Below are 25,704 nucleotides of genomic sequence, written 5' to 3'. Positions count from 1 at the left end.
CTTGATGCTAACTTCCAAAGCTGAAGCAATTGTTTTCATATTTAAACAATTAAGTAGAAGAATGTATCTGTTTTGTCACATTCTCACAATGCTATATAACAAGAATCTTTTCCATTTCATGAAGTTAACAAAAGAGGAGGGTATTCTCTAAACCAATTTAAATATGTAATTTAAATCATTAAATATATTAAATATGTTTACTATAATGACTTAAAGTGAAAAATAAATTTAGATATTAAGTCAAAATAATTAATTTATTTTAAATATTAAATTATCTTATACTCTATTTACCCTTATATAAGGGGTATTTGATAAAACTTAATACTTATTACTTAACGATTTAAATTAAATTATACTTAATTTGTTGATTTAAAACTTATTACTTAATTTTTATTTTAAGTGTTAAAATTGTTTGATAAAATTAACTTAAAACTTATTTTAAATCATCAAATTGATATATTTATCCTCATAAATTATAACTATAACAAAAAAAATCTAATAATAATTGAGGTTGTGGAATTACAAAGGAGATCGTAAATGTAATTAGGACAAATGAAGGTAAAAAGATAAAATAAAGATGTGGACTTAAAAATAAATTAATTGTTTTTACTTTAAATCATACCATTAAGTTATTTTATCAAATATATATAACTTATTTAGTAATTTAAATTAAGTTATTAAGTTATTTTAATTCATTAAGTTGGTTTACTAAACATCCACATAGTAAAAGGCTTTATATATCCATGATTTTATATTTATGGTTCATTTTTTAAAGGAAATATTTTACAATTATTCTATGTTTTTACAAGACTTTTAATACACATGTTTAATAAAAAAATTTATTGCTTAATATTAATGAAAATAAATATTAATTTTTTTAAAAAAAAAAAACGAGAGCCAATATGTAAATTTGATGACTTAGAAAATATTTTAAGTTAATTTTATAGAATAACCTTAGAATTTAAATTATAAATCAATTAATAAATTTTAAGATAATAAATCATTAAAAAAATACAAAAAAACTAAATTCTCCTAAAAATCTCTAAAAAAATAATTTTTTTTTTGGGAGATCAGTTGTAAAAGAAGTTATAGGGATACAATTTAAAGTAATATTTCCTTCCATCAACTCAAAATCATTTCACCAAATTGACAACTAAGGCATTAGGAAACACTTGAAACTTTGTGAATAGACTTTAGACTTCATACATGCTTTATACTTGGTCATGATCAAGAGATCTAAATAGGTTACAAATATTTTATCCAGCAAAGTAAGAAAGTGTTGTCATGATTGGCGGGGTGTAGACTTTAGACTTCATACATGCTTTATACTTGGTCATGATCAAGAGATCTAAATAAGTTACAAATATTTTATCCAGCAAAGTAAGAAAGTGTAGTCATGATTGGCGGGGTGCTGTGTTCAAATTTGAACTGTTCCTTGACCTGGAAGAGGGCCCCATTCATTCTCACTCACTGACTGAGTCCATTGTTTGACTCGGCCATAAGTTCACACTGCAAAGAGAATGAAAGAAATACACACACACACACCTTAAAAACCCTAATATGCATTCTCTTGACCGCCCAAAAGCTATGAACAGTTGCAAGTCCAAAATTTCACTAGAATTCAACATGGAAACATTTATAGTAACTGTCTAAGTTATATTTAGATAGATATTGGATGCAGTGGGTACTGCCAAGACCCAAAGACAAAGACGAATATTCAGGCCTATTAATAAATGTTTTCAAAAGCAGTTCTAAAAAATAATTTTTAAGAACAGTTTCCAACAAATATCGAAAATATTTTTAACATATTTTTTATGTTTTAATTATCTTCTAAATATACTTCATATTTGTATAATTATTTTTTAAAACAATAATTAAAAATATTCTGTCAAATATATTTTCTTTTTTCTTTTGTTATGGAGATTGAAACAATTACCAAACATGTTGTTATAATCTTTGGATCTCCAATGGTGATCAAAGTAATAGGGATGGGTGGGGGGCAATGTACGTACCGAGCAATGAACTTCTTCAGAGCACTCGTATCACTCACAGTTTGCAATAGCTGCATTGTCAAAATCATGGGACCAGCCATGCAGTAGGGCTTCAAAGTTTCGGGATTCGTTATTCTGTTCATTCTTCATTCCTTTCTATTTGTCTTTAATCTTTATCACCATGTGGTCACAACTCACAAAAAGAGTCATCACAAACTCTCTCACATTAGATATCTTATTCTGCTTTAGCAGGCTTACTTTCAAAATTTTCTTTCTGTCACTGATAGAAGGATTTCTAGGGTATATTTGCATATGATTTTTAAAAATTAATAAATAAAAAATCATTTGGTCCAATTAATAAATTTTAAAGAAAAATAAGTCTGAGTCAAACTATTTTGAAATTTAGAAAAAGTATTCCTTTTTGCAGAATAATTTTCCAGGGCCCAAATGATTTTCAAGTAGAGACTGAGCCAAGAAGTTTCATGCATGCTAATCAATTACAACACAACATTTCAAAGCCCACTACTGAAAAAGGTCCAGAGCTCCAAACCCAACCCATGAGAGATGATAGGAAAGCCCAAATGTCCCATATACCTAGGCCAGATCCTTGACCATACATGTTGATATATATTAATGTGCAATGCTCTCTATATTTAATCTCAATATAATATGGGCCGGTGGCATGATGCTTAAATAATTGTGGAATATTTTGTTCCTCTCTGAAAGCTATTGACAATGGTGCTCGCTATTGATGATCTCAATGTCTAGTTGTAAACAATTCACACATTTAATTATAAGCAACAAGATATTAAAAAAATGGAAGATATCAATATTGGAGTGCTTGATCTCCATGGTACATCCAAAAGGATAAGAACAATACGACATGAATTCAATTTCACAAATACGACATTCATCTCATTCTTGATCGTGGCCGTATTACTCTGATATCTGATTTAGTCGTTCCAAACCCTAATTCATAGTCTGTATCATTATCATTATCATTATCATCATCATCATCATCATCATAATCACCATTTTCATGTTTCGCAACCCCGTCCTTAGCATAAATTACCTCATTTTTCCTCCTCCCTACATCGCCCTTAAGCCACCCCACCACTTCCATCATGCTGGGGCGGTTGTCCGGGTTGTTATCAGTACATTTCATTGCAACTGTGATAGCTAATTTTAGTTGAGATCGATCAAACTTACCCTTCAACCTAGGGTCGGCGATATGATGATATGCCCCTTTTTGAACATATGGGGTAGCCCATTGAACGATGTCGCGCTTCACGCCTCCTGGAAGTTTTTCAATAGGTTTTTTGGCACTGATTATCTCTAGAAGTAGTATTCCAAAGCTGTAAACATCGCAGCTCTCAGACACCTTCCCCCACATTGCATATTCAGGAGCCAAATAGCCTAGTGTCCCCTTTACTCTTGTGGTCAAATGAGTGACCCCTTCTGGCAAGAGCTTGGCAAATCCGAAATCAGCAACTTTGGCTTGGAATTCTGAATCTAGGAGGACATTACTAGCCTTTATGTCTCTATGTATTATGTGAGGATTTGCCTCATGGTGCAAATACCTAAACAAAAAGTGAAAAAAAATACAGAATTAATGGACAAAACTCAAGATTGGAAACATATGATTTAAAAAGCCAGGAGGCCTGCAGTATCGACAAATTCTTGAAGCAAAATTGGACTAGTTCAAAATTCATTAGGTTTTCCAAACGAAATAAGAATGGTGGATGTTGTTGATGGGGTTTTTGTTTGAAGGAAAGATTGGCAAACTCACGCTACTCCCTCGGCTGATCCGAGTGCGATGTTCATCCTTCTTGGCCAATCTAATAAACATCTGCAGAAAGTTGGCCATGCAGATGGGTAATCAAGCTTTGATTAGCCATAAAATCATAGACAATAAGCCTTTCATCACCTCCAGCATAGAATCCCCTCAACCCCAACAAGTTCTTATGCCTCACTCTTCCAAGTATCTCCACTTCCACAGCGAATTCCATTTCTGCCTTTGCGCTCATGGCCTTTAGCCTTTTCACTGCTATCTGCAACATAAAAAATTACCTACCTTTTTCAATCCACACATCCAATTTTTTTCCAAGAACAGTACAAAATTGAAAAGAAAAGAAAGATGGACATGATTGCCTCGACGCCTTTACTTGTTCGGCCACAATAAACACTTCCAAACCCTCCCTCGCCGATCTTCTTGGTCTCATGGAAGTTGTCTGTTGCTTGAAGAAGCTCCTTGAGAGAGTATATCTCCCATGGATAGTCTTTACTATTATTCTTCACACTGGAAAACCAAAAAAAGAAAAAAATAAAAATAAAAAACAAAGAAACCGAGTTGAAGCTAAGAGATGAGCAAAAAAAGAGTTGATATAGCATACCTGGCTTCTGAATGCTCTTGGGAGATGCAGCAAAAACATGTCCACGTCATTTTTTCCAGAGAAGAAAAGGTTTGGGAGAATGGGAGATGATGTATATGAGGTGGGGGAGACGGAGGACTCAAATGAACAAAGGTGGAAGGGGCTAAGAAGAAAACGAAAGTTTCGGAAATTTCAAAGCTGAAAGGAAGGATTCTTGTGGTGAAGACAAAAGGGAGCCTTGAATGAGTCAAGAGGAGCCTTGAAGCTGGTGTAATTTACTGATTGTAAGGCTTTATCAAGCTCTTCTGCCATTGGAGTTGTCAACTTTTTCTAATTTCTTAATCAGAATTGTTGGGGCCTATGATTATGATTTCATTCAATTTTTCTTTTTCCTTTTAATATTCAACAGAGATGGAGCCCATTTATTTGGTAGTAAAATTGGCTCTATTCTATCGTGCCCTAATCCTTCTTATGCAAATGAATTTAAGAGCTTCAAAACTATTTCCAAACAAAAAATAATCAATCATAATAATTTTTTTTCTCCTCTACTAGAATTTGAGAGATGGATTTTCTTTTTAACACAAATTATATATTTATCCACTAATTACTCTTCATATCCGCTTGGATTACCATTTTTTTGGACAAAAATATCCAAAAGACCAAAATATATACCCACTAACTTCTTTGTTTGCTCCATTTCTTTTCTTTTAGTCTCTCCACAAATTAACCTAATAAAAGTTTGTTGAGAGGTGTCTGAAATTCTTAATTGAAATATGTCTTTTTGTAAATTAAATACTATATAGAATATTTTTTAAGTTTATATATAATTGTAATTAGATTCCTCGTAGAATAAAGAAAATTAATTGGACTATCTCTATAAATATTCTAAATCATGAAGGGAAAAGTTATAAGAGAGAGAAGCTTGTGAGGAATGTTGATGGTTGATAGAGGTGTGAGAAAGAGAATGAGACACCTTTTCAAGCAAAAGGGTCTTTAGAGTGTAGATGTGAAGAAAAGTAAGAGACAATCGAATGAGCAAAAGGCCTCATGATTCAAGATAGAGATATAAAAAATGGGGAAAAGTGGGATGTTTTAGAACCCAATATTTGTATTTATTTTTGTCATTTGTAATATTCTTTATTGTATAATAGAACGTTCTCTCTCATCTGTGGAGGTAGGCATAATTGATCAAACTACATTAAAATCTCATATACCTTTATGTGTGGATTGCTTTATTTTTATGTTCTTCTATATGTTTGCATTAACACTTTTGTTAGCACAATAAGAGATATTAGAGTCTTGGTTGAAGATGTTTGGAAGAGACTTAGTTAAAGATGTGAAGAGAGCCTTGGTTGAAGTTGCCTAGAAAAGCCTTGGTGTAAGATGTCTAGAAGAGCCTTGGTTGGAGATATTTGGGAGAACCTTATTTGAAGATTTCAAAGAAGAGCCAAGAGAATAGAGTACAAAAGAGGATTATAGAAAAGAATTGTACTTAATTATGGAGTCAATTTTTCTCTCATTAATGATACAAGAAACAAGAGGATCATAACATACAACAAGACCATGGTACATGAAAGTAACAATGGCACACGAGAAAAGTGATGTACACAAAAAAAAAAAAAAAAAAAAAAAAAAAACTGTAGATCATGAAGAGATCAAAGATTGACTTGATGAAATTTAATTCAAAGTAGAGATTGTTGTGAGAAGTCTCAAATTTTTCTTATAACAATTTTTCTTCAATTTTCTTTCATTTTTTCAAATGCACTTCTATATCACTTCTAAATTATTCTTAAATATTTTAAACTATTTTAACAATAAATATTTATAAAAAAAAATTACATAAATAACAAACCTAACTATATCAATGTGAAACTAGCATAATATTATATGGATTCATAAAAAGAATTTGCATAAAAGATGTTAATTAAACTGGTTTTTAACCTAACTTGAATTCTTTTTTGTTGAGAAACAAGCATGACAAATGAAGATTTTGCTTTATGGTTTATCAAGAAGAATATAACTGAGAGAAGAAAAAAGGTGTGGTAGAACAGAAGAATGTAAGGGTATTTTACATATATTGGTAATATCTAGGTGGATGTGTCGATATATGTTTTAAAATGAATGTGCAAATAAGGTGGATGTCTAGAGCTATTAGGTGAATGCATGTATAATCTCACTTTTTTTATAAAAAAAAAAGAAAGAAAAGGAAAAGAAAAAAAATGGGAAGAGAAGAAAATATTAAGGAAATTTAAAAAGAAGAAAGAAGTGAAAAAAAAATTCAAGTTAATAAATTATTTTTATAGATTAATTCTAATTCATTTTACTCATTTTTATTTTTATAAATAAAAATTAAATAATTTAAAAATACATAAGTTTCTATCTAATTAAAATTATATTTTATTTTCTCCATCTTTTATATCATAAAACAAACATCAACAAATTATCTTTATTTTCTAAATAAAAAAGTTGAATTCATCTTCAACTTCATTCTAAAATATTTTAAATTTTAAACATTTATTAAATATGAAAACCAAATTCACACCATCCAGGCCTCATCCAATCCTAATCAATAATCAATATCGTATTGGCACTCTAATTAATTATATTTTGTTTTCCTCTTATTTTAAGGCAATGGAGTAGTTGGGGTTTATAGAATAGACCCTTAGTCTTTGAATTATAGCAACATTAGGTACATGTTGTATGAATTTAAATACTAATACTAATAATAATAATAATAATAATAAATAAGTTTAAGTATACAGGTAGAGAGACTTGTAACTAATAATAATAGTTACAAGTCTACAAGTGGAGTAATGAAGGTGAGTAAAGGTGTTATGATAGTGATGAAAAGGCAAAAACTAGTAGGAAATATTTATAAATTGTTAGGTATCACAATTGTAGGTAGAGTTGCAACCTCAGAGTTTGAGTCAGACAATATAGTCTTGTGGCATATGCAATTAGGGCATATGGGTGAGCGTGAGATGATGGAGCTTCATAAGAGAAATCTTTTGAAGGGTATCAAAACATGTAAACTTGATTTTGCAAGTATCATGTTTTTGGGAAATAGAATAAAGTGCAGTTCAAGACAGCCACACATATGACAGAGGGGTTTCTTGACTATGTTCATACAGACGTTTGGGGACCAGTAAGGGAAGCATCATTGGGAGGAAATATGTATTTTGTGAGTTTTATTGACGATTACTCATGAAAGGTTTGGGTGTACTTCATGTGACACAAGTCAAAAACGTTTGCCAAGTTTAAGTTGTGGAAAACTGAAGTAGAAAACCAGATAGGGAGAAAGATAAAATGCCTCGGGTCAAATAATGGTACTAAGTATACAGATTCAAAATTCACGAAATTGTGTGAGCAACATGGGATTAAGAGACACTTCACAATACGTAAGGCACCACAGCAGAATGATGTAGTAGAAAGCATGAACAAAACAATAGTTGAAAGAGCTCGATGTCTCAGATTGAATGTAGACCTTGAAAAGAAATTTTAGGCAGAAGTAGTGAACATGGCATGTTACTTGATCAACAAGTCACCTAGAGCAGCATTAGATGGGAAAGTAGTAGAGAAAGTATGGACAAACAGTTTGGTAGATTAATCTGGTTTGAGAGTATTTGGGTGTCCAACCTATGTGCATATTCCTAATGAGGAAAGATCAAAGCTTAATGCGAAGTCTAGACTGTGTATTTTTATGGGGTATCAGAAAGGGGTGAAAGACTTCAAGCTCTAGGATCCAAAGGCAAACAAGGTGGTGATCAGTAGAGATGTGGTTTTTGATGAGAAATCCATGTTACAGTGTACTCGGAAATGAGAGACTGGAACCGAAAAATTGCAGCAGTAATGAGCAACTAATACAAGTGGAATTAGAGACCCATGATATAAAGGATCGTGCTTAGAATGCAGGGAAGTCAAGTTTAGAAGATCAGTAGCATCACAATATAGCCATAGACAGACACAGACGCACTATTAGGCCACTTACTAGGTATGGTTTTGAAGATTTGGTTTCTTATGCATTGATTACTAATAGCAGGGATCCTACTACCTTTCAAGAGGCAATAAACAACCAAGAGAAAGGTAGATGGATGGGTTCTATAATTATAGAGATTCAGTCTTTGCATAAGAACCAGACATAAGATTTAGTGGAGCTTCCAGAGGGAAAGAGAGCAATAAGATGTAAATGGGTGTACAAGAAGAAAGAAGCAATTTAAAAAAAAGAGGGTGAAAAATTCAAAGCTACTTTAGAAGCAAAAGGTTACTCACAGAGGAAATGGGTTGACTATGATGAGATCTTCCCCCCGTGCTCAGACACACTTCCATCAAGATAGTGTTGGGTTTGGTAGCACATTTTGACATGCAATTGGAGCAAATGGATGTAAAGACAACTTTTCTTCATGGTGATTTGGAGGAGTTGGTCTATATGGTACAACTAGAAGGGTTTATTCAACCTGGACAAGAACACTTGGTCTGTAAATTGAAGAAATCACTTTATGGGTTGAAGCAGTCCCCAAGGCAGTGGTACAAGCGATTTGACTCCTACATGATCAGGATTGGCTACAAGAGATCTGAGTATGATTGTTCTATTTATGTAAAGAGCCTAGATGATGATTCATCTATTTTTCTATTATTCTATGTGGATGATATGTTGATTGCTATAAAGAGTATGATTGAGGTCAATAAGTTGAAGTCTTTGTTGAGCAAGGAATTTAACATGAAGGATTTAGGTGCAGCTAAGAAAATCCTTGGGATGGAGATTCATAGGGATGGAGATTCATAAGGATAGAGCTTCAAGGAGATTATGGTTATCTCAGCATAGCTATGTCAAGAGAGTGCTGGAGAAGTTCAACATGGATAATGCAAAACCAGTAAGTATACCTTTGGAAAATCATTTTAAATTGTCTACTAATTAATGCCCAAAGACTTATGATGAAGTGAAAGACATGTCAAAGGTTCCATATGCAAGTGCAGTGGGATGCTTGATGTATGCTATGGTTTGTACAAGACCAAATTTGGCACATGTTGTTAATGTGGTGAGCAAGTTTCTATCAAATCCCGGAAGAATGCATTGGGATGCAGTCAAGTGGAATTTTAGATACTTAAAGGGTACTACAAACTGTGACATTATGTTCATCAAACAACAAAGTGATCATTCGGTTAGGGGATATGTTGATGTAGACTATGTAGGAGACTTGGATGATAGGAGGTCTACTACAGGTCATGTATTCACCCTTGGTGGGGGACCTATTTGTTGGAAGTCTATGATACAGTCTTTAGTTGCACTATCTACTATTGAGTCAGAATATATGGCAATGGTTGAGGCTGCAAAGGAATCGTTATGGCTTACAAGTTTGGTCAAGGAGTTGGGTATTTAGCAAGGTGGAGTTCAACTATATTGTGACAGTCAAAGTGCCATTTATTTGGCAAAGAACCAAGTGTATCATTCAAGGACCAAACACATAGATGTGAGGTTTCACAAGATCAGGGAATTGGTTTCTTATGGTGAATTGTTACTCGAGATGGTTCACACCTCTGAGAATGCAGTAGACATGTTGACAAAACTTGTTACCACAGAAAAGTTTAAGCATTGCTTGAACTTGGTTAATGTCTCCAAATGCTAGATAGAGATGCCCCAACCTATTGTCCCAGGTGGAGTTACAAGTTATGTTTCTTGTCTCCTAGGGTGGGGGGGGAGTGAATATTCACCAAGGTGGAGATTGTTGTAGTATGTGGCTCATATTAAGTGAAAGACATATGGAGAAAAAAAAAGAGGGCAAATGCCGGAGCGAAAGCATTTGCCATTCAAGCTTGTATCTTTATTATTGTGGACGAATGATAGGTGGAGGGAGGTGCGAGGGGCAACGCCTCCCGCGATACGATTCAGGGGTATTTTCGGAATTTCATTACCTGAGGGTTAGCATAAATACCCTTTTATGTAACCCTAATTCGATACATAGTGAAAGTCTTTTTCCTTGTTCCCATGGACGTAGGCTGAAAGTCTTCTTTCTTGTTCCCGTGGACGTAGGCAATCTATCGAACCACATTAAATTTGTATGTTTTTTCTTCTTTTCGATTTCTTTAATCTTCACCATAAATCATTGCACGTAAATCAACAAATTCTAAATTATTCTTAAATATTTTAAACTATTTTAACAATAAATATTTAGAAAAAGAAAATTACATAAATAACAAACCTAACTATATCAATGTGAAACGAACATAATATTAGTATATGGATTCATAAAAAGAATTTGCATAAAAGATGTTAATTAAATTGGTTTTAAACCTAATTTGAATTCTTTTTTGTTGAGAAACAAGCATGAGAAATGAAGATTTTGCTTTATGGTTTACCGAGAAGAATAAAAATGAGAGAAGAAAAAAGGTTTGGTATGGACAAGAAGAATGTAAGGGTATTTTACGTGTATTGGTAATATCTAAGTGGATGTGTAGATATATGTTTTAAAATGAATATGCAAATAAGGTGGATGTGTAGAGCTATTAGGTGAATGCATGTATAATCTCACGTTTTTTTTTTTTTTTTTTAAAAAACATTTATATACAATGGGAAGAGATGAAAATATTAAGGAAATTTAAAAAGAAGAAAGAAGTGAAAAAAAAAATTCAAATTAATAAATTATTTTTATAGATTAATTCTAATTCATTTTACTCTTTTTTTTTTTTTCTTATAAATAAAAATTAAATAATTTAAAAATACATAAGTTTCTATCTAATTTAAATTACATTTGATTTTCTCTTCTTCTTTTTTTTTTTTTTATATCATAAAGCAAACATCATAAAATTATCTTTATTTTCTAAATAAGAAAGTTGAATTCATCTTCGACTTCATTCTAAAATATTTTAAATTTCAACATTTATTAAATATGAAAACCAAATTCACACCATCCAAGCCTCATTCAATCCTAATCAATAATCAATATAATATTGGCACTCTAATTAATTATCTTTTTTGTTTTCCTCTTATTTTAAGGCAATGGAGTAGTTGGGGTTTATAGAATAGTCCCTTAGTATTTGAATTATAGCAACATTAGGTACATGTTGTATGAATTGAAATAATAATACTAATAATAATAATAAATAAGTTTAGGTATACAGGTAGAGAGAGGTAAAATAAAAAAAATCTAACCCTAAAAAAATCATGGTCAAAGTCAGCTATAGTGATGAATCCCTAGTATTTAATTATTCTAATACATCATTTAAGTATGATTAATTGAATGTGACCATTTTTAGGTTTGACAAATTGCAGCCTAATTCTGATCCAGGTTAATCAAGCTTAATTAATTATGGTTGAGATATATTTAATTTTTTTTAAGTAATGAAACAATGACTTGTAATGCTTTGGATGTCTATTGTTTAGATGCCAATTGCCAAGGATGACTAAAAATTGAGTAATGGAGTTGCAAATAGGCATCAGAGAGGATGTCATTCTTACGCACTTCACTTTGATATTCACATTGACAATGATGTGGTGCTTATGCTTATCATGGGATGCTTGTCATATCCCATAGTTTTATTCTTCTAATTAACTATCTTTGAGAAACCTTCTTCAGACACTACCAGCCTAATCTGGAAATTCAAATTTAGAAAGGGAAGAAATGCACTAGTTCATGTCTAGCTGCTGCTGCTGTTCTGGTTTAGAGATGGGTGCTTTTCTATCATGCTTAATATCAATCACCAGATTATGACTGTGTTTGGTTCTCGGAAAATATTAAGAAAAGGTAAAAAAATATTAAACAAAAAAGGAGAAAATTTTCTAATATTTGATTTTATTATAAGAAATATGAAACAAAATAAAATATAATTAAAATTAATTAAAAACTTATGCATTTATAGATTATTTAATCTTCGTATAGAAGAATTTCAATAAGTGAAATATATTTGAAATAGTATAAAAAGATAATTTATTAATTTTTATTTTAGAAAAAATTATTTTATTTTCTTTCTCTCGTATTTTCTCCCTTTTTTTTTAAGAATCAAACATAACCCGAGAGTACTTTGCTGATGATAACATTGCAATCTTCCATGTTCAACAAATTTTGGTTCTAACATTGTTCATTTAAATTATGGTTGAAACTTGCATAAACTGATGGCTGAATTGGGAGAGACTCTCTTCAAAAGAAATGAAAAAATGCATTTGAAAAGTGGATTTTACAGAGCTCACAGCATTGACAGATAGTATAGGAGCCTTTTGGACCTTATGGTGGCTCTTACTCTGGACTAGTTTGCCTAAAGGCTGCCAGCTCCTTCTGTGTGACTTGACCTCAAACCTGGAATGCAGTGGATGCCCATAGGACTAGTGAAATTAACATTTCAAGCTTAGTTCTTCAAAATGGCTCAAGGGGTTATCATAAAATGGTGTAAATAATGGTGGCATTGCTTAGTTTACATAGAGAGTGGAAAACACTTAGTCCTCCAATATGGGGAATTCTCCAGAGGAGCAAGAAAGAAAGGGACTGTCAGGAGGTGTGGAATTTGGTCTCATAAAGGTCATCTGGGATTAACATTGCTGCTGCTGCTGCATTCATATAAGCTTTGTGTCAGGATTTCGATGGTTTTAGGAGTTCAAAACCCAGTAAAATAGCAGATGAGGATTGAAAATCCATGTCCACACAAGTTTGAAGTCCCATGAGGAGACATAAGCTTGATCACTTGGTGAAGCATAAGCACAACTTGAAATTTCCAAAACAGAGTATATGCTGATTTTAGAAGCTTAAGAAAACACAACTTCCACATTCATATGTCATTGGCTATCCATAGAGGACTACATAATATCTAAATTCAGCTCTCCATCCCATGTCAAAATGTCCATTAAAATATAAGCACAATGTGCATTAATTTTGATTTGCATTTTGATGGTAAGCTGTGAGAACTCATACATTCCAAGCAAGAACATTATGATTTTTCAGTTGCTCAACTTTGTAGATTAAGAATAGAGCACTATTCAAACCATTTTAAGAGGCCTCTGAACAGAATTATCAACAAATCTCAGACTTCACTCAAAGGGAGAATGAAGCTTAGATGGATTTATGCAAACATAGGTTGCAGAAAAATCCTTAACTAACCACTGATGAAATGGTCGGATGGAATGGTACGAACACTTGCTGGTATGTGTGAAAAGCAAAAGTAACAGAATACATATTCCTAACTTAAATTTCAAATTCCGAAAAAAGTCGACACAAAATCCTGCAGTTAATGATGTTAACTTGATTACCTAGATAGGTGAGGAACATATTACATCACAATAAGCTAAAAAGGCAGAAAAACTTGTGTTTGATGGATGCTATGAATTAATGCCTTGTGGAGACGATATTCTCATATTGTATTGTTGGATTCACCTCCACAGAATTAGAAGCAAATGTATTCATTAATCACTATATGAAACAATCATTCACAATGTTCCACTATATGCCAGTTATCAAGTATTTTCCCTTGTTGTATTTGTCCAATATCAGTGAGGGACCCCAAAATCAATGGCATCTGATACGGTATTTGAAGCTTTTCTGCAGTCAGCAACCATGGCAGGACACAGTTAGCTTTTTCACATAAGTTAGTACTTTGTGTCATGGAATCATCGAAGTCACGCGCAAGTAAACTTTATTTCAAGAAATAGACAGCCGAAACTTTCTCCTCATATGTGATTTTGGGATTTTTTTTTCCTTTTTTTTTTTTATTTCTTTGAGAATCCCTTAGAATTTAAGTCACAGCAGACGCAAAATTGATGGATCACAGGAGCTGTCACAAGTTTAAAGCTTGTTTCCTATGTATCCAAGATCAACATCTGCACAGGTAGGGAAAAACATTTTTTCTGTATGCACTTTGCCACTTAAAAGAAGGGAAGAGAAGAGAAAGCTGGCTTCACCATTTTCTTCAGTTTTCTTTTTATCCAAACAAAGAGGAGAAAAAGCAAAGCAAGGAGGAGAGCCCTCCAACCTATTCTTCTCCAAATCCAGATTTGTCAGACTCAAATTCACTTGTAATACTACTCTTTGAGTCACAATACTTATGAGAGAAGGGCTTTGGAACTCTGAGGAACTTTTGTAAAAGTTAGCTTCCTCTAACCACCCTGAACACTGGAGGCAAGAATGTTTTTGAACTTTTCTCTTACTGAATGAAACATAACATGGAAAGAACAAAGAGAACAAGCTTGCAATGAAAAATGAAGTCCTGTTGAAAACGTAGATCAAGAGCTTCTCACAAGAAAACCGATAATAATATATGACTGAAAATCTGAAGAGGAAGCCAAGCAATTCTTAAAATTAGGGAAGAACCTCAGGTATACAACCTCTGTTATTCTATTACTTTGCATATAACATCATGTTTCACTCATTCTGATATTCATGGATTTGTTTTGCAGCAATGTGAAGAAATACTATTTGGAAATACAACTACATATCTCTAACTAGAACTCAGAAGATCTGATGAACTTCAATCAGAGTCATCCTAGTTCATTATATATGAGAAGATGAAATGCAAGTACATTGAATATATTAACTTTACCCTCAAGTAGATCTCCAAAGCACGTTGTAATATATATCTGAGTTTCCAACATGAGCAAGCTTTTGTTCTATAAAGAAACTCACTTCGACTACAGAAGGAGGATGAACAACATAGAAATCACAAAATTTAAGGAAATGATCCTCATACACAAAAGATTACAGACGCATAGAAAGATAAAAAGGAGTAGTAGTCATACAGTTTGGACGGGTAACTTCAAGTACTCCAACCCAAGCCCAACCAATAATAAAAAACAAAGCTTGAATGAGAAACTCCAATGTAGTTGGATGGTATTCAGGTTGATCATATATAGAGATAGATCAAATTTAAATTTCTTATATATTATCAGAAGTCTTCTGCTTACACCAGTAAATTGTTGATATAACTCAGAAGATTTAATATAAATGTTTACACCTTCACCACTTCATACCAACTTACGTTATAAGACCATAACATTACATACAAAAAGAAGATGTGTACTTATACTGCTAATGTTTATATTGTTCTCTTGTACCTTATTCCTAACTAGCTATCATCTATGACTTATTCCTTTTGTCAACCATAATTTTAAACTATGCTGGATTAATGAACACTCCAATGGTGGTGTTAATAAATATGTTAAGATGTTAATCAATTAATTATTTAACCTTAACAATATGGTGAACTTGATACCAAACATTGAGTTTAAAACTATGCAAATGAGGCTGGATTGGACTAGGGTACATCTTTAACTTGACACACAACTCATCTGAATTGCAGCCTAAATAGAAAAACCTCTCTCTCTCTCTCTCTCTCTCTCTCTCTCTCTATATATATATATATATATATATATATATATATATATATCCTTTTTTTTCTTTTTTCTTTTTTAATCTTTTTGGTCAATATCACAAAGATCAAGATCAATTTCATATTAGCCCTAGGAGATGCACTATTACTTGCAAATTCATCTGGAAGATGGAGTTACAGCATTCCACAATTTCTGCCGCAGCCCACACAGGTCAAAACCTGTTGGATCACTGACCTGCTGAGGTGAAATCCAACAAAGGAAGTAAAAACTTTGCATGAAATTCTATACCTAGCGAGAAATGAATGAACAGATAACTCTATGTTGATTCTCAGTACCTTGCAATTCATAGTGTGAAGCAATCCTTCATTTACTTTGGTGGAAACACATCTGTGAACACCTAGTCCTTCTTCAAGCAGTACTTCCATCACTTTTGATAGCAGCAATCCTTCCTCTTTGAAGCCCCCACTTATCAAAATCTCCACACCGTCCATACATGGGGAGACTATAACACAGTGTCGTGACCGTTTAGAGGAGCTTCCACTCTCTGAATCACAAGCACTCATGTTAGACTGATTTCTCAACTCATCTCTCTTGGCACCCAGATCTTGAATCTTCATTCGCAGGTGGTTGATGTAATTCACTGCTTCATGCATGTGATCAGATATTGAGCGTTTTCCCTGTATATCCATCAACATGTACTGTAGACTTAACACAATTATAAAAGCCAAATGATAAAAAAACCAAGTGAAAAAAAATGAAGAAGAAAAATAAAGAGGGAGAATACAAGAGAAGCTATGAATAAGCCATTTCTTGACATAAGTAATAATAAAAATCGTAGAAGAATAAAACAAGAGGAAGAAAATCACCATAACTATGTACCAAGGACAGCCAAATCTAGACATAATTAATTATAAAGACGAAGTTAAGAGACCAAATGGAGAAGAGGAAGGATAAAATTGGGAGGGAGTGATCATTGCAGCTATATATTCATAAAGGGTAGCCATTTCTTGGCATAATTCTATAAATGAAGTGATAAAAACCAATTGAAGAGGGCTTGCAGCTACGCGTATAAGGCATCCGTTGCTTAACCTAATTATAAACCGAATCCATGACATTAAATATAGAGGAAGGAAAAAGAAAAGAAAAAAATGAAATTAAGTTTCTTGACCTTGACATATTCAAGTGGAAGCAATGATCGAAGAGAAGCATTCAGATTAGCCATTTCTTGGCGCCTTTGTCGTTCCATATCTCTTCGCACGATCTTCTTGTTCCTACTACTAGTATTCTCTGTATTATTGCCCGGAGTGAGCACTACTTTTTGTCTAGGGCTCTTTTCCATATTTTTGGGAAGATTATTACTTACTTCCAGTGAAGCATGACCCAGGATCAGATCTTATTGAACTATATGTATAAACGCTGAGAAGGGAGAAGATTTCAGACAACTCATAGCCTTGTTGTAAAGGGAAGATTGTACAGTTCATATATATTATTCAATTCAAAGCTACCTATGTGTATGAAGTGGAGCCACAATAAGGAGATATGCTTGTTAGGGCATGAGATCTTCAATGGGCCAAAGATTCTCCGTGATCTCTTCATAGACAAGGCAAGATAATAAGTGGCATTGTTACACTTAATTTTACAGCTTGTTTCTGGGCACTTTACTTTTGTGCAGGGAAAAATTCCTCATTTCTTTCATCTGCATTCCCATCGGTGGACCTGCATTTGTCTGGAGATTGGGTTGGAATTTGAACATCACCATCTTGTAGGTCCTACTTAGAAGACCCAAATAGTAACAATTTCTTTCTCAGTTGTGTAAATATTAATTTGATCAACTAGGATCTTAATTAGAATTTAGTTGATTTTCCTTCAATATTTCTGGGCACCATAAAGAAGGTTTTTATTCCAAAGGAAAAAAATAAATAAATTCTCAAAGCACTTTTTGAACGCGATTGCTTTACTTACAACAAAACATGCTTTCGAGAATAAAAATTTTAAATATTAAAAAAATTTGCGACAAAAGGAACCTTACAAAATGAAAAAAAAAAAAAAAAGTTGGAATTGACTTCACACTAACATCCCAATTCAGTTCAAATAATTTGACCCTAACCCAAAGGCACTTGAGTGGGTTGAAGCATTAAGGTTTCTTTTATTTTGATTGGATTGGATTGCAGAATATTCTATAGTCATGTTTAACAATGGGCTCAAATACACCCATGAAATTGCTATGCTGCCTTTGTTTTTTGTACTGATACACCAGTTTTCTTGCTAGTTATATTTTTAATAATACAATATGATATAGTATCACGATATAAAATAACATTTTCCTTTTGATTACAAGCTAGAGATTGCATATTGCACTTCTCTTTCTCTTAGTTAATGTATTTACTTGATATGAAGGTTGGTTTCTTTATTATAAGGACAGGTATGCATATAATTTGATAATGGCTCGCATAGTTACTACACTTTGTTGCACTATGATCAATTATTGTTGTATAATATTGGTTTATGTGCTATAGTAAAGTGAACGTAATTTGTAAGAAATTTCTGTCCAAGCTTGTAAAGTTGAGTGATGCCCTCATATGATCAATCGAGACTTAGGTGGTGTTTGTTTTTTTACTTAATTCTAAATAAAACCTTAATACTTAATAGTATTAAATATTAGGTTATTTGTTTTTGTAGTATTTTATTTCTATTAAGTTTAAAAAAGTAAAAAAAATCATTGTGTTATTTTTTCTATTTAGAAAAAGCCACATATTTTGACTTTTTCTATTTAGTAAAAAGTTTATAATAAGTCATGAAAAAGTAAAAAAAAACAAACAATCTAAATTCTAAAATTAAATGGTTTTCAGCAAAAAGCAAAAAAAACAAACACCACCTTAGTCTCCACAGACCTAAAGCATTATCAAGGGGGTTCCTATCTAAAGCTTCAAAATAATATTTTGTAAGCTGTGTGAGATGAATTCAAGATTTATTTTAGTGCATTAAAATTGGTTACAAAGTGTTATTTTTTTTGTTAAGAAGTACTCTTCAAGATGTTTTGTTTCATAAAATTGTTAGTTTCTTTAATTGTTGAAAATTTAAGGTGGAGTCAACCAAGATTTAATCTGTCAACGACCATCTTCTTATCCTCAAGTTCTTTCAAACTGGTGTAAGAAGTCACCTCCTTTCCTTGTCTTTATTGTTGGTTGGTTCGTTGATCCATCTTATATGCTAACCAAGTTCCCTTTTGCTCTATATTCCATTTAATTACGTGAATTTTTCTTCTATTGCTTGTGCTTGACCGAAATTCATAATTTTGAGAAGAGAGGTAACAAGTGCTAATGCTTTCATCTCATCCAACTTTACCAAGGTTGCTTCCTTAATTACCACATCCCATCAAGTGATCCAGGGTGAATTTGAGTAGATCCCTAGCTAGCTTCTTGTGGTAAAGCTTGTTGGGAAGTTAAACTTGATTTTAGGAAGATTCTAGCTAGAAATTGGAATTTGATTTAGTTTCTAGAAGTTAGTTAGAATATTTTATTTTGAGCAGTTAATTTAGTTTCTATATTTAAGTAGTTGAGCTTTTGAAGATTTCCACATTTATTAATAGTTTCTATTTTATCAAGTATGAGTATCTATAAATAAAATATTACATAATATCTTAATAGTAGTAAATTTTTTTAATTCTTCTCAATTATTCATCTTCTTTTATGTAATTGTTCATATGTTACATTTAATCCTATTACTCCAACAAAGATTTTGTTATAACGTCAACTATTCACAAATTTGAAGGGGGAATTGTATAACTAAGGTGGCAATTGCTACTTGCTCTCTTTTATAATAGTTACTTAAATACGAACTCTTCAATAAGAAATCTAGGGATACTCTTAACTACCTTAGATTTAAAAATCTTTTCCCATATATTAAAAGAGTTTACAATATCACTCAACTCAACATAGAAGTTAGAAAAAGATTTGTCTTTCTACATTTTAATATTCTTAAACTTAGTAGTTAGCATTTGTATCTTAGACAACTTCATAGCATAAGCTACCGCATGAGTAATAGATAGAATATCCTAGGCCTCTTTAGCACTTTTACATGTTTCTATCCCCTATGAAACTCATTTGGATTCACACCAGTAAATATCATTTCATACAGTGTCAAGAAGCAACCTATAGTTTCGTAGTCCAACTCTAAGATTGAATACAAACCTCTTGCCTCTATTGTTATTGAACTACATAGCTTTAATAATCACTTCATGAAACTGACATTTCCTTCTCTTTCACCCTATTACTTTACTACGACAATCAAAGTGTTGCATTCATGTGAGCTAATCATGTATTTCATGCTTATTCAAGCCCATGATTCTTTACCATCATTTTGTACTAGAAAAGGTTATTGTTAGTCATTTATGTGTTTTATATGTTTCTTCCACTAGCCTCTTGATTCATGCCTAATTGGTGTCTCAGCTGATTCGTGTCCAGCTGGTGCTCCTTGATTGAGGGATTAATCAACAAAATTTATAACCTATTACACCATATACTAGGGTAGCAAAGACAAAGCTACTATAGCATAGTGGCTCTAGGATCGTTCACTGGGATGGGTTTTCACTTCACAAATGATATTAATTCAAAGCTGAATTGGTGCCTTTTCATTTCAAGGTTAGCTTTAAAAGAAAACATAAAGACGTTTGAACAAAGATTGGTTTTAAGCTAACAAAAAATAGTAACTGATTTTACTTAAAAAAGTGTTTCTTGGAGTTTCAGATCACTAGGCTCAGATTCCTCATACAAAAAGGGAGTTCCGGTCACTTGTTTCTTTTCCTCGCATTAGAGAATTAACATATAGTTCCTTCTCCAACCGGTGTTGTACAAATGCTTCCCATTAATGGGTTCAAGCACTAAATCCCTCTCACTGATGCAACTTGCAATGGCTCATACCTCTTACCTAGCACTTGCCATTCAAGGTGATCTTTAACCTTGGATTACCCGTCAAAAGCTCGCAAGAGGTAACTAATGGATGTCTCCTAGGAGTCCAAAAGCTTACCAAGTGTTGGCTATTCTAGAAAATCCTACCTTCAAGTCACCTACCAGAGGCTCGCAAGGGGTAAACTAGTGCATCTCCATGGTTAGAGATCACTTGCCTTACCAAGTGTTAGCCCAGGTGACTCCAAGGTGTTTTAAGTTAACTAAAAACATTAGAAACCATTCACGGGACACACTTACTCTTCATTCAAAACTAAAACAACAAAACTTCCAATTTATGCATGTGGAAACTTACCCGGTTACCTTAGCTCCAAGAGACAAAGAGTCTAGCCTCCCATCCTCTAAGAAAACATCTCAGAGAATGTTTGGCTAGCAAGAAAATGAAAATGAAAGAGAAGACAATAATATATAGGAAAAACAGAGCAAGTGCTCTGTATTTTTCTTCCTTCCCCAAAACTGTACAAAGGATCTCCTGGAAACCCCCCTTCCGAGAGTCCTCCTGAGAGTTTATATAGGAAGGTAATTTACCCTTCCTTGCATACTTCCTAACTAAGGAATTACATGAGTGGCTGAATACAAGGAGAAAATGGAAATTTAGACACAAAAATATCAGAAGAAAAGATCTAAAAGAGTCGGTGCACAGCTATCGGGAAGCTTCAGGACCATTTCGCAGGTGAAAATGAGGTCTGCGAGATTTTGCAGATGTACAAAAAGGGCTGCGAAATTTCTTTGCAGCAAAAGGCTGATTCAACACCTTTGTGAAGCTGGCTTACATCTTGTGGTGTTTGGCTTCCATCGCGGCGTGAAGCTTCAGGGGAAATCCATAGCACTGTACAAAAGTGTTGCGAAATATCTCGCAACAAAAGGCTGATTCCGCAGCACTTTTGTGAAGCCTTCCTTCATCTTGGAGCAGTTGTCTTCCAAAGGCTGTAACTTCCTCATTTCAGCTCCAAATCGTACACGGTTTGAAGTATTGGATTCTTGACTTCCTGAGCTTTGAAATGATATATAGCATGTATAAAATGGACTTCGGAAAGTGCTCCAAAAGTGCAAAGGAAGACTGCAGCTGTTGTCCTCTGTTTTCTTCACTCTGTTTTCCTCTTTGCTTTTCTCCTCTTTGCATTTCTCCTTGCATTCCGGATTTGCTTATGGAAAAGGGCTTCAAAGCTTTGATTCTTCATGCTTCTAAGCTTCCCATTCTTTTCCAAGGATTCCATAAAACTCTCCTCAATCTCATAATGCTTTGGTGATCAAAATACTAACAAAAACACCAAAACTTACACAATTTGATTAGAAGTGATTGTAAGGGTCCTTAACATGTTAATTGGGTTAAAAGGCAATAACTACTACTCAAAAGTGTTTAAAAGAGTTAATTGCAAGCTATGAAATAACACTTTTTGAGTAGTAATCACCTCTCTTAAAGTAAATGACTCAAACTCAACATTTCTCGTACAACGACATTTCCCTTAGGAAGAGGGGGTTATTAAAATATCAAACAAGACATAACAATGATTTCCAAAAAGATAGTAGATAGTTTGTGATGTGGTAGTTATCTTAAAAGACACTGAGAAAATAAAGGCTAACCTTAGTAGAGAAAAACACCCAAGAGGGAGGGTGAATTGGGGTTTAAAAATTCTTTTTCCAAATACAATAAATTTAAGCATAAGAATCACAAATATACAAAGATAAGGTTAAAGAAAGCAAACTCAAGTTTTAAAGTGGTTCGACACTTCCTTACTTACGTTTACTCTCCTTAAGCTCCCAACCAAGTGAGGATTCCACTATACTTGAAGCTTCAACCAAGCTTTTAATTACCTTTATACTTGAATTCCAGCTCCAATGGGCTCTTACACATTTCTCTTCAAATCTCTACTCACTTGAAGGTTCTGACACTCAAATAACAAGTTTAAAACTCTCAACCTAGCTCAAATACAATTTAAATGCTAGGAAGAATCACAATGGTGCACTAAAGAATATGCAAATGGAGATTTAATGCACCAAAAAAAAAAATGAGAGCTTTTAAGGCAAGAACAAGTAAGTAAACAAATAAATGCAGGTATTCTCTTCCTCACAAACGAAGTGGAGCTCTCAATTTATAGGTTTCTAGCCTTGGAAGCCAAAATACCAAAAAAAACAGCCTCAACTGGTCGAGCTTAGGGTCAATCGGTTCACTAGTTGTTGGGCATTAAATGCATGGCAGATGACCGTTAGGCCTCAATTGATCATCGATCGGACCTCGATTGATCCTCAATCAGACCTAGATTGGGAAAGAAAGGCTATTGGGAAAGAGAGAAGATTTTTGCATCTCTCGATCGGACCTTGACCAAGAAGGGTCAATCAGTCGACTGGTGCCTTAACCAGTTGAATCGGTTCACCAATGCCTCAACTGGTTCACCATTTTTGGCCCAAAAACCTATCTTTTTATGGTCTCTTTGCTTCTAACACTTAGGCAAGGTCTTTAGGTAAATTAATATACCAATTTTCAAATGATTTACCTAAGGTTCATTTGATAAAACTCGGGTTTAGATGGGAATGTTACTTTAATACATGAACCGAGTTTTTAAAGATGCATGAAAAGATATGAAAATTCGAAGTGCACCTATGCATTCATCTTACATATGTTTCCTATTATTAAAGGTCTTCCAATTGTCTTGATCGTGCATCTGTTGGGTCCTTTGATGAATCTCCAAATTAACACATGAAATTCTTTATAGTTCAAACCAATTAGCAATTTAACTATGGTTTGTTATCATCAAAACTCAATTAGGAGAACTCTTGGGCTAATAGACGCTTATCCTAAATTCTTTGGAGAAGTTCCTATTGGAATCTTTGGATTAATTCCAAGTCTTGCATCATAGGATATATGCAAAACTATCCTAGGGATATTAGATTTAAGCAACAAAAGTATTCAAAACATTGAATCATAAATCTAGGTACTAAAAAACCCACACCTATGATCTGGATGTTTTTAAATCAATTCCAACCAATGAAGAGGATTGTGCAAATCCCAAAAATCTCTTAATCTTTAGCCTAATGACTCTCTCCTAAATGTTGCCACATGAGAATGGTAGAATCCTTTCTATGATAATGGAGGTTAGGGCTCCTCTCTCTAGAAAACTGAATAACAAGACTGCCAAAACCTAAGTCTTACCCCTTAAGAGTTATATATGTCTCTCTGTAGGCTAAAATGACTTAAGTCCATCTTGAGTTTGGGCCACTTAATCTAACATATTGGGTTTCAATTAATTAGTTAGTTTTATTAAGCTCTAATTAATTAATTAGCCCAGTCCAAAAAGACCATTTACAAACTCTTGTGCAACCTTGTATATTTACCAAAATGTCTTTATGTACACATGTAAATCAAGAACTAAACTATCTCTCAAATAACATGTCATCAAGGAATATGAACTTGAATGAGAACTACTAGGTTCTAAAAAAAAGTATTGACTCTCTTATAATCCAATTTTGAAGTTGATTTAATATCTCACTATAGAAAGTTAATTGCATTGCATTATCTCATGATATTAAATCAATAGAGAAACCTGATCAAGTTTGTGACTTATAAACAATTGCATGCAAGCTTCTCATGAATTGGTATTTGTGATCTAACTAGATGAATGTTATGAATCTCTTAAGATTACCTCTACAATCCTTAAGTTTTCTATCCTCTTATTATATAATCAACTGACATACTCTAGCTCTCCAAGAGTATATGTTAAATTCCACTATAGTAATAGATTTTACGATCACATGTCCTTGGATCACTCAAAGAGACATATTATCTCAAATCCATGAAATATCATAGTGCCTATCTTCAAAATACCTGTTGTCACCTACCTTAATCAATAGTGACTTAATGATAGGGAAAATATGACTACTCTAGGGTCTTACTTATATGTCAAAGTCATTGAAGACTGTAACACTAACTCAATATTCTTTCAAAGTTGAGAGTTCATACAGTATAATAGCTTTATGAAATCATGACTACCAAATAGCTAATGTGACTAATCATTGTTGATCTTGTCCAATGTGTAATCATATACACTATAAACAATTACACTCCAATATCTTATGATATTAAATTAAGATAAAAAAAAAAGTTAATGCCTATGACTTACTAACCATTACATGCAAGCTTCTTATAAACTAGTATTTGTAATCTAATAAGGTGAATGCTATCAACCTCTTAAGATAACCTCTACCATCTTAAAGTTTCAAATCCTCCTATTATATAATCAATTGACATACTTTAACTCTCTAAAAGCATATATTAAATTCCACTTAAGGAATTATTGTAGTCACAAATTTTATGATCACATGTCCTTAAGATCACATAAGGGAAGACAGTATCTCAAATCCATAAAATATTGTGGTGTTTATCTTGAGAATACCTGTTGCCACCCACCTTAATCAATAGCTACTCAATCTATACGAAAAATATTACCACCTTAATTAAAGTCTCACCCATAGGTTTGAGCCATTGAAGACCTCAACACTAGCTTAATATTCTCTCAAAATTGAGAGCTCATGCAATGTGATAGTTTGATGAAGTCATAACTACTTGGTGGCTAATGTGATGACTCATCATTGATCCTATGCAATGTATAATCATGCACACTAGTGGACTCATCATAGAAATCACATCTTAATGATCAAGATAAGTCACCCATTTAATTAGGAGGTAGTGCATTATAACCTTAAATGGATTGTCTAAGTTTATGAATTGGTTTTGAACTACTGATCAACATGAAACCCATGACTTGGATCTTCTGTGCAACCTCTAATACACCAAGTCATGTACAGTATAAGTGATGTGAGTCTAAATGCTCAACATATAGAATACATAAATATAGAATAGTGAAAGGAGAATCAGAATCACAATATAAATATCAATAAATTTCATTTATTGTTACATTATGTCATGCTTTTAAAGGTTTTATCCCAATAATATCTCACTAACCTTAAAATTATACTAGACAACATAGAATGAATATGCTCATCAATCATATCCCTTGTTTAAACAATCTCACAAAACAAGTAGTACTTCCACTCTATGTTTTTTCTCTTTTGAT

At 33.1% G+C, this 25,704-nt stretch overlaps 1 protein-coding gene and 1 pseudogene across 2 annotated transcripts; both read right to left on the bottom strand.

Annotated features, from left to right (window-relative positions):
• Positions 1–2,743: 2,743 nt before the first annotated feature.
• On the bottom strand, positions 2,744–4,612 carry LOC117933976 (annotated as a pseudogene).
• A 10,188-nt stretch (positions 4,613–14,800) lies between these two features.
• Positions 14,801–17,102, bottom strand: LOC117933513 (transcription factor bHLH118-like). 2 transcript variants are annotated; one of them, XM_034854902.1, is made up of 3 exons: positions 16,837–17,102; positions 16,004–16,345; positions 14,801–15,905 (listed from the first exon to the last, which is right to left on the bottom strand). In XM_034854902.1, the coding sequence occupies exons 1-3, from the start codon at positions 17,005–17,007 to the stop codon at positions 15,825–15,827; spliced, it is 594 nt and encodes a 197-aa protein (XP_034710793.1). In that variant the 5' UTR covers positions 17,008–17,102; the 3' UTR covers positions 14,801–15,824. The 2 variants fall into 2 exon arrangements, with proteins under 2 accessions (XP_034710793.1, XP_034710794.1); XM_034854903.1 differs by having other exon boundaries at positions 14,801–15,902; positions 16,837–17,101.
• Positions 17,103–25,704: the final 8,602 nt, after the last annotated feature.

This window comes from Vitis riparia, chromosome 16, assembly GCF_004353265.1.
Source record: "Vitis riparia cultivar Riparia Gloire de Montpellier isolate 1030 chromosome 16, EGFV_Vit.rip_1.0, whole genome shotgun sequence".
Taxonomy (NCBI): Eukaryota; Viridiplantae; Streptophyta; class Magnoliopsida; order Vitales; family Vitaceae; genus Vitis; species Vitis riparia.
This window is presented reverse-complemented; position numbering and strand designations above follow the sequence as displayed.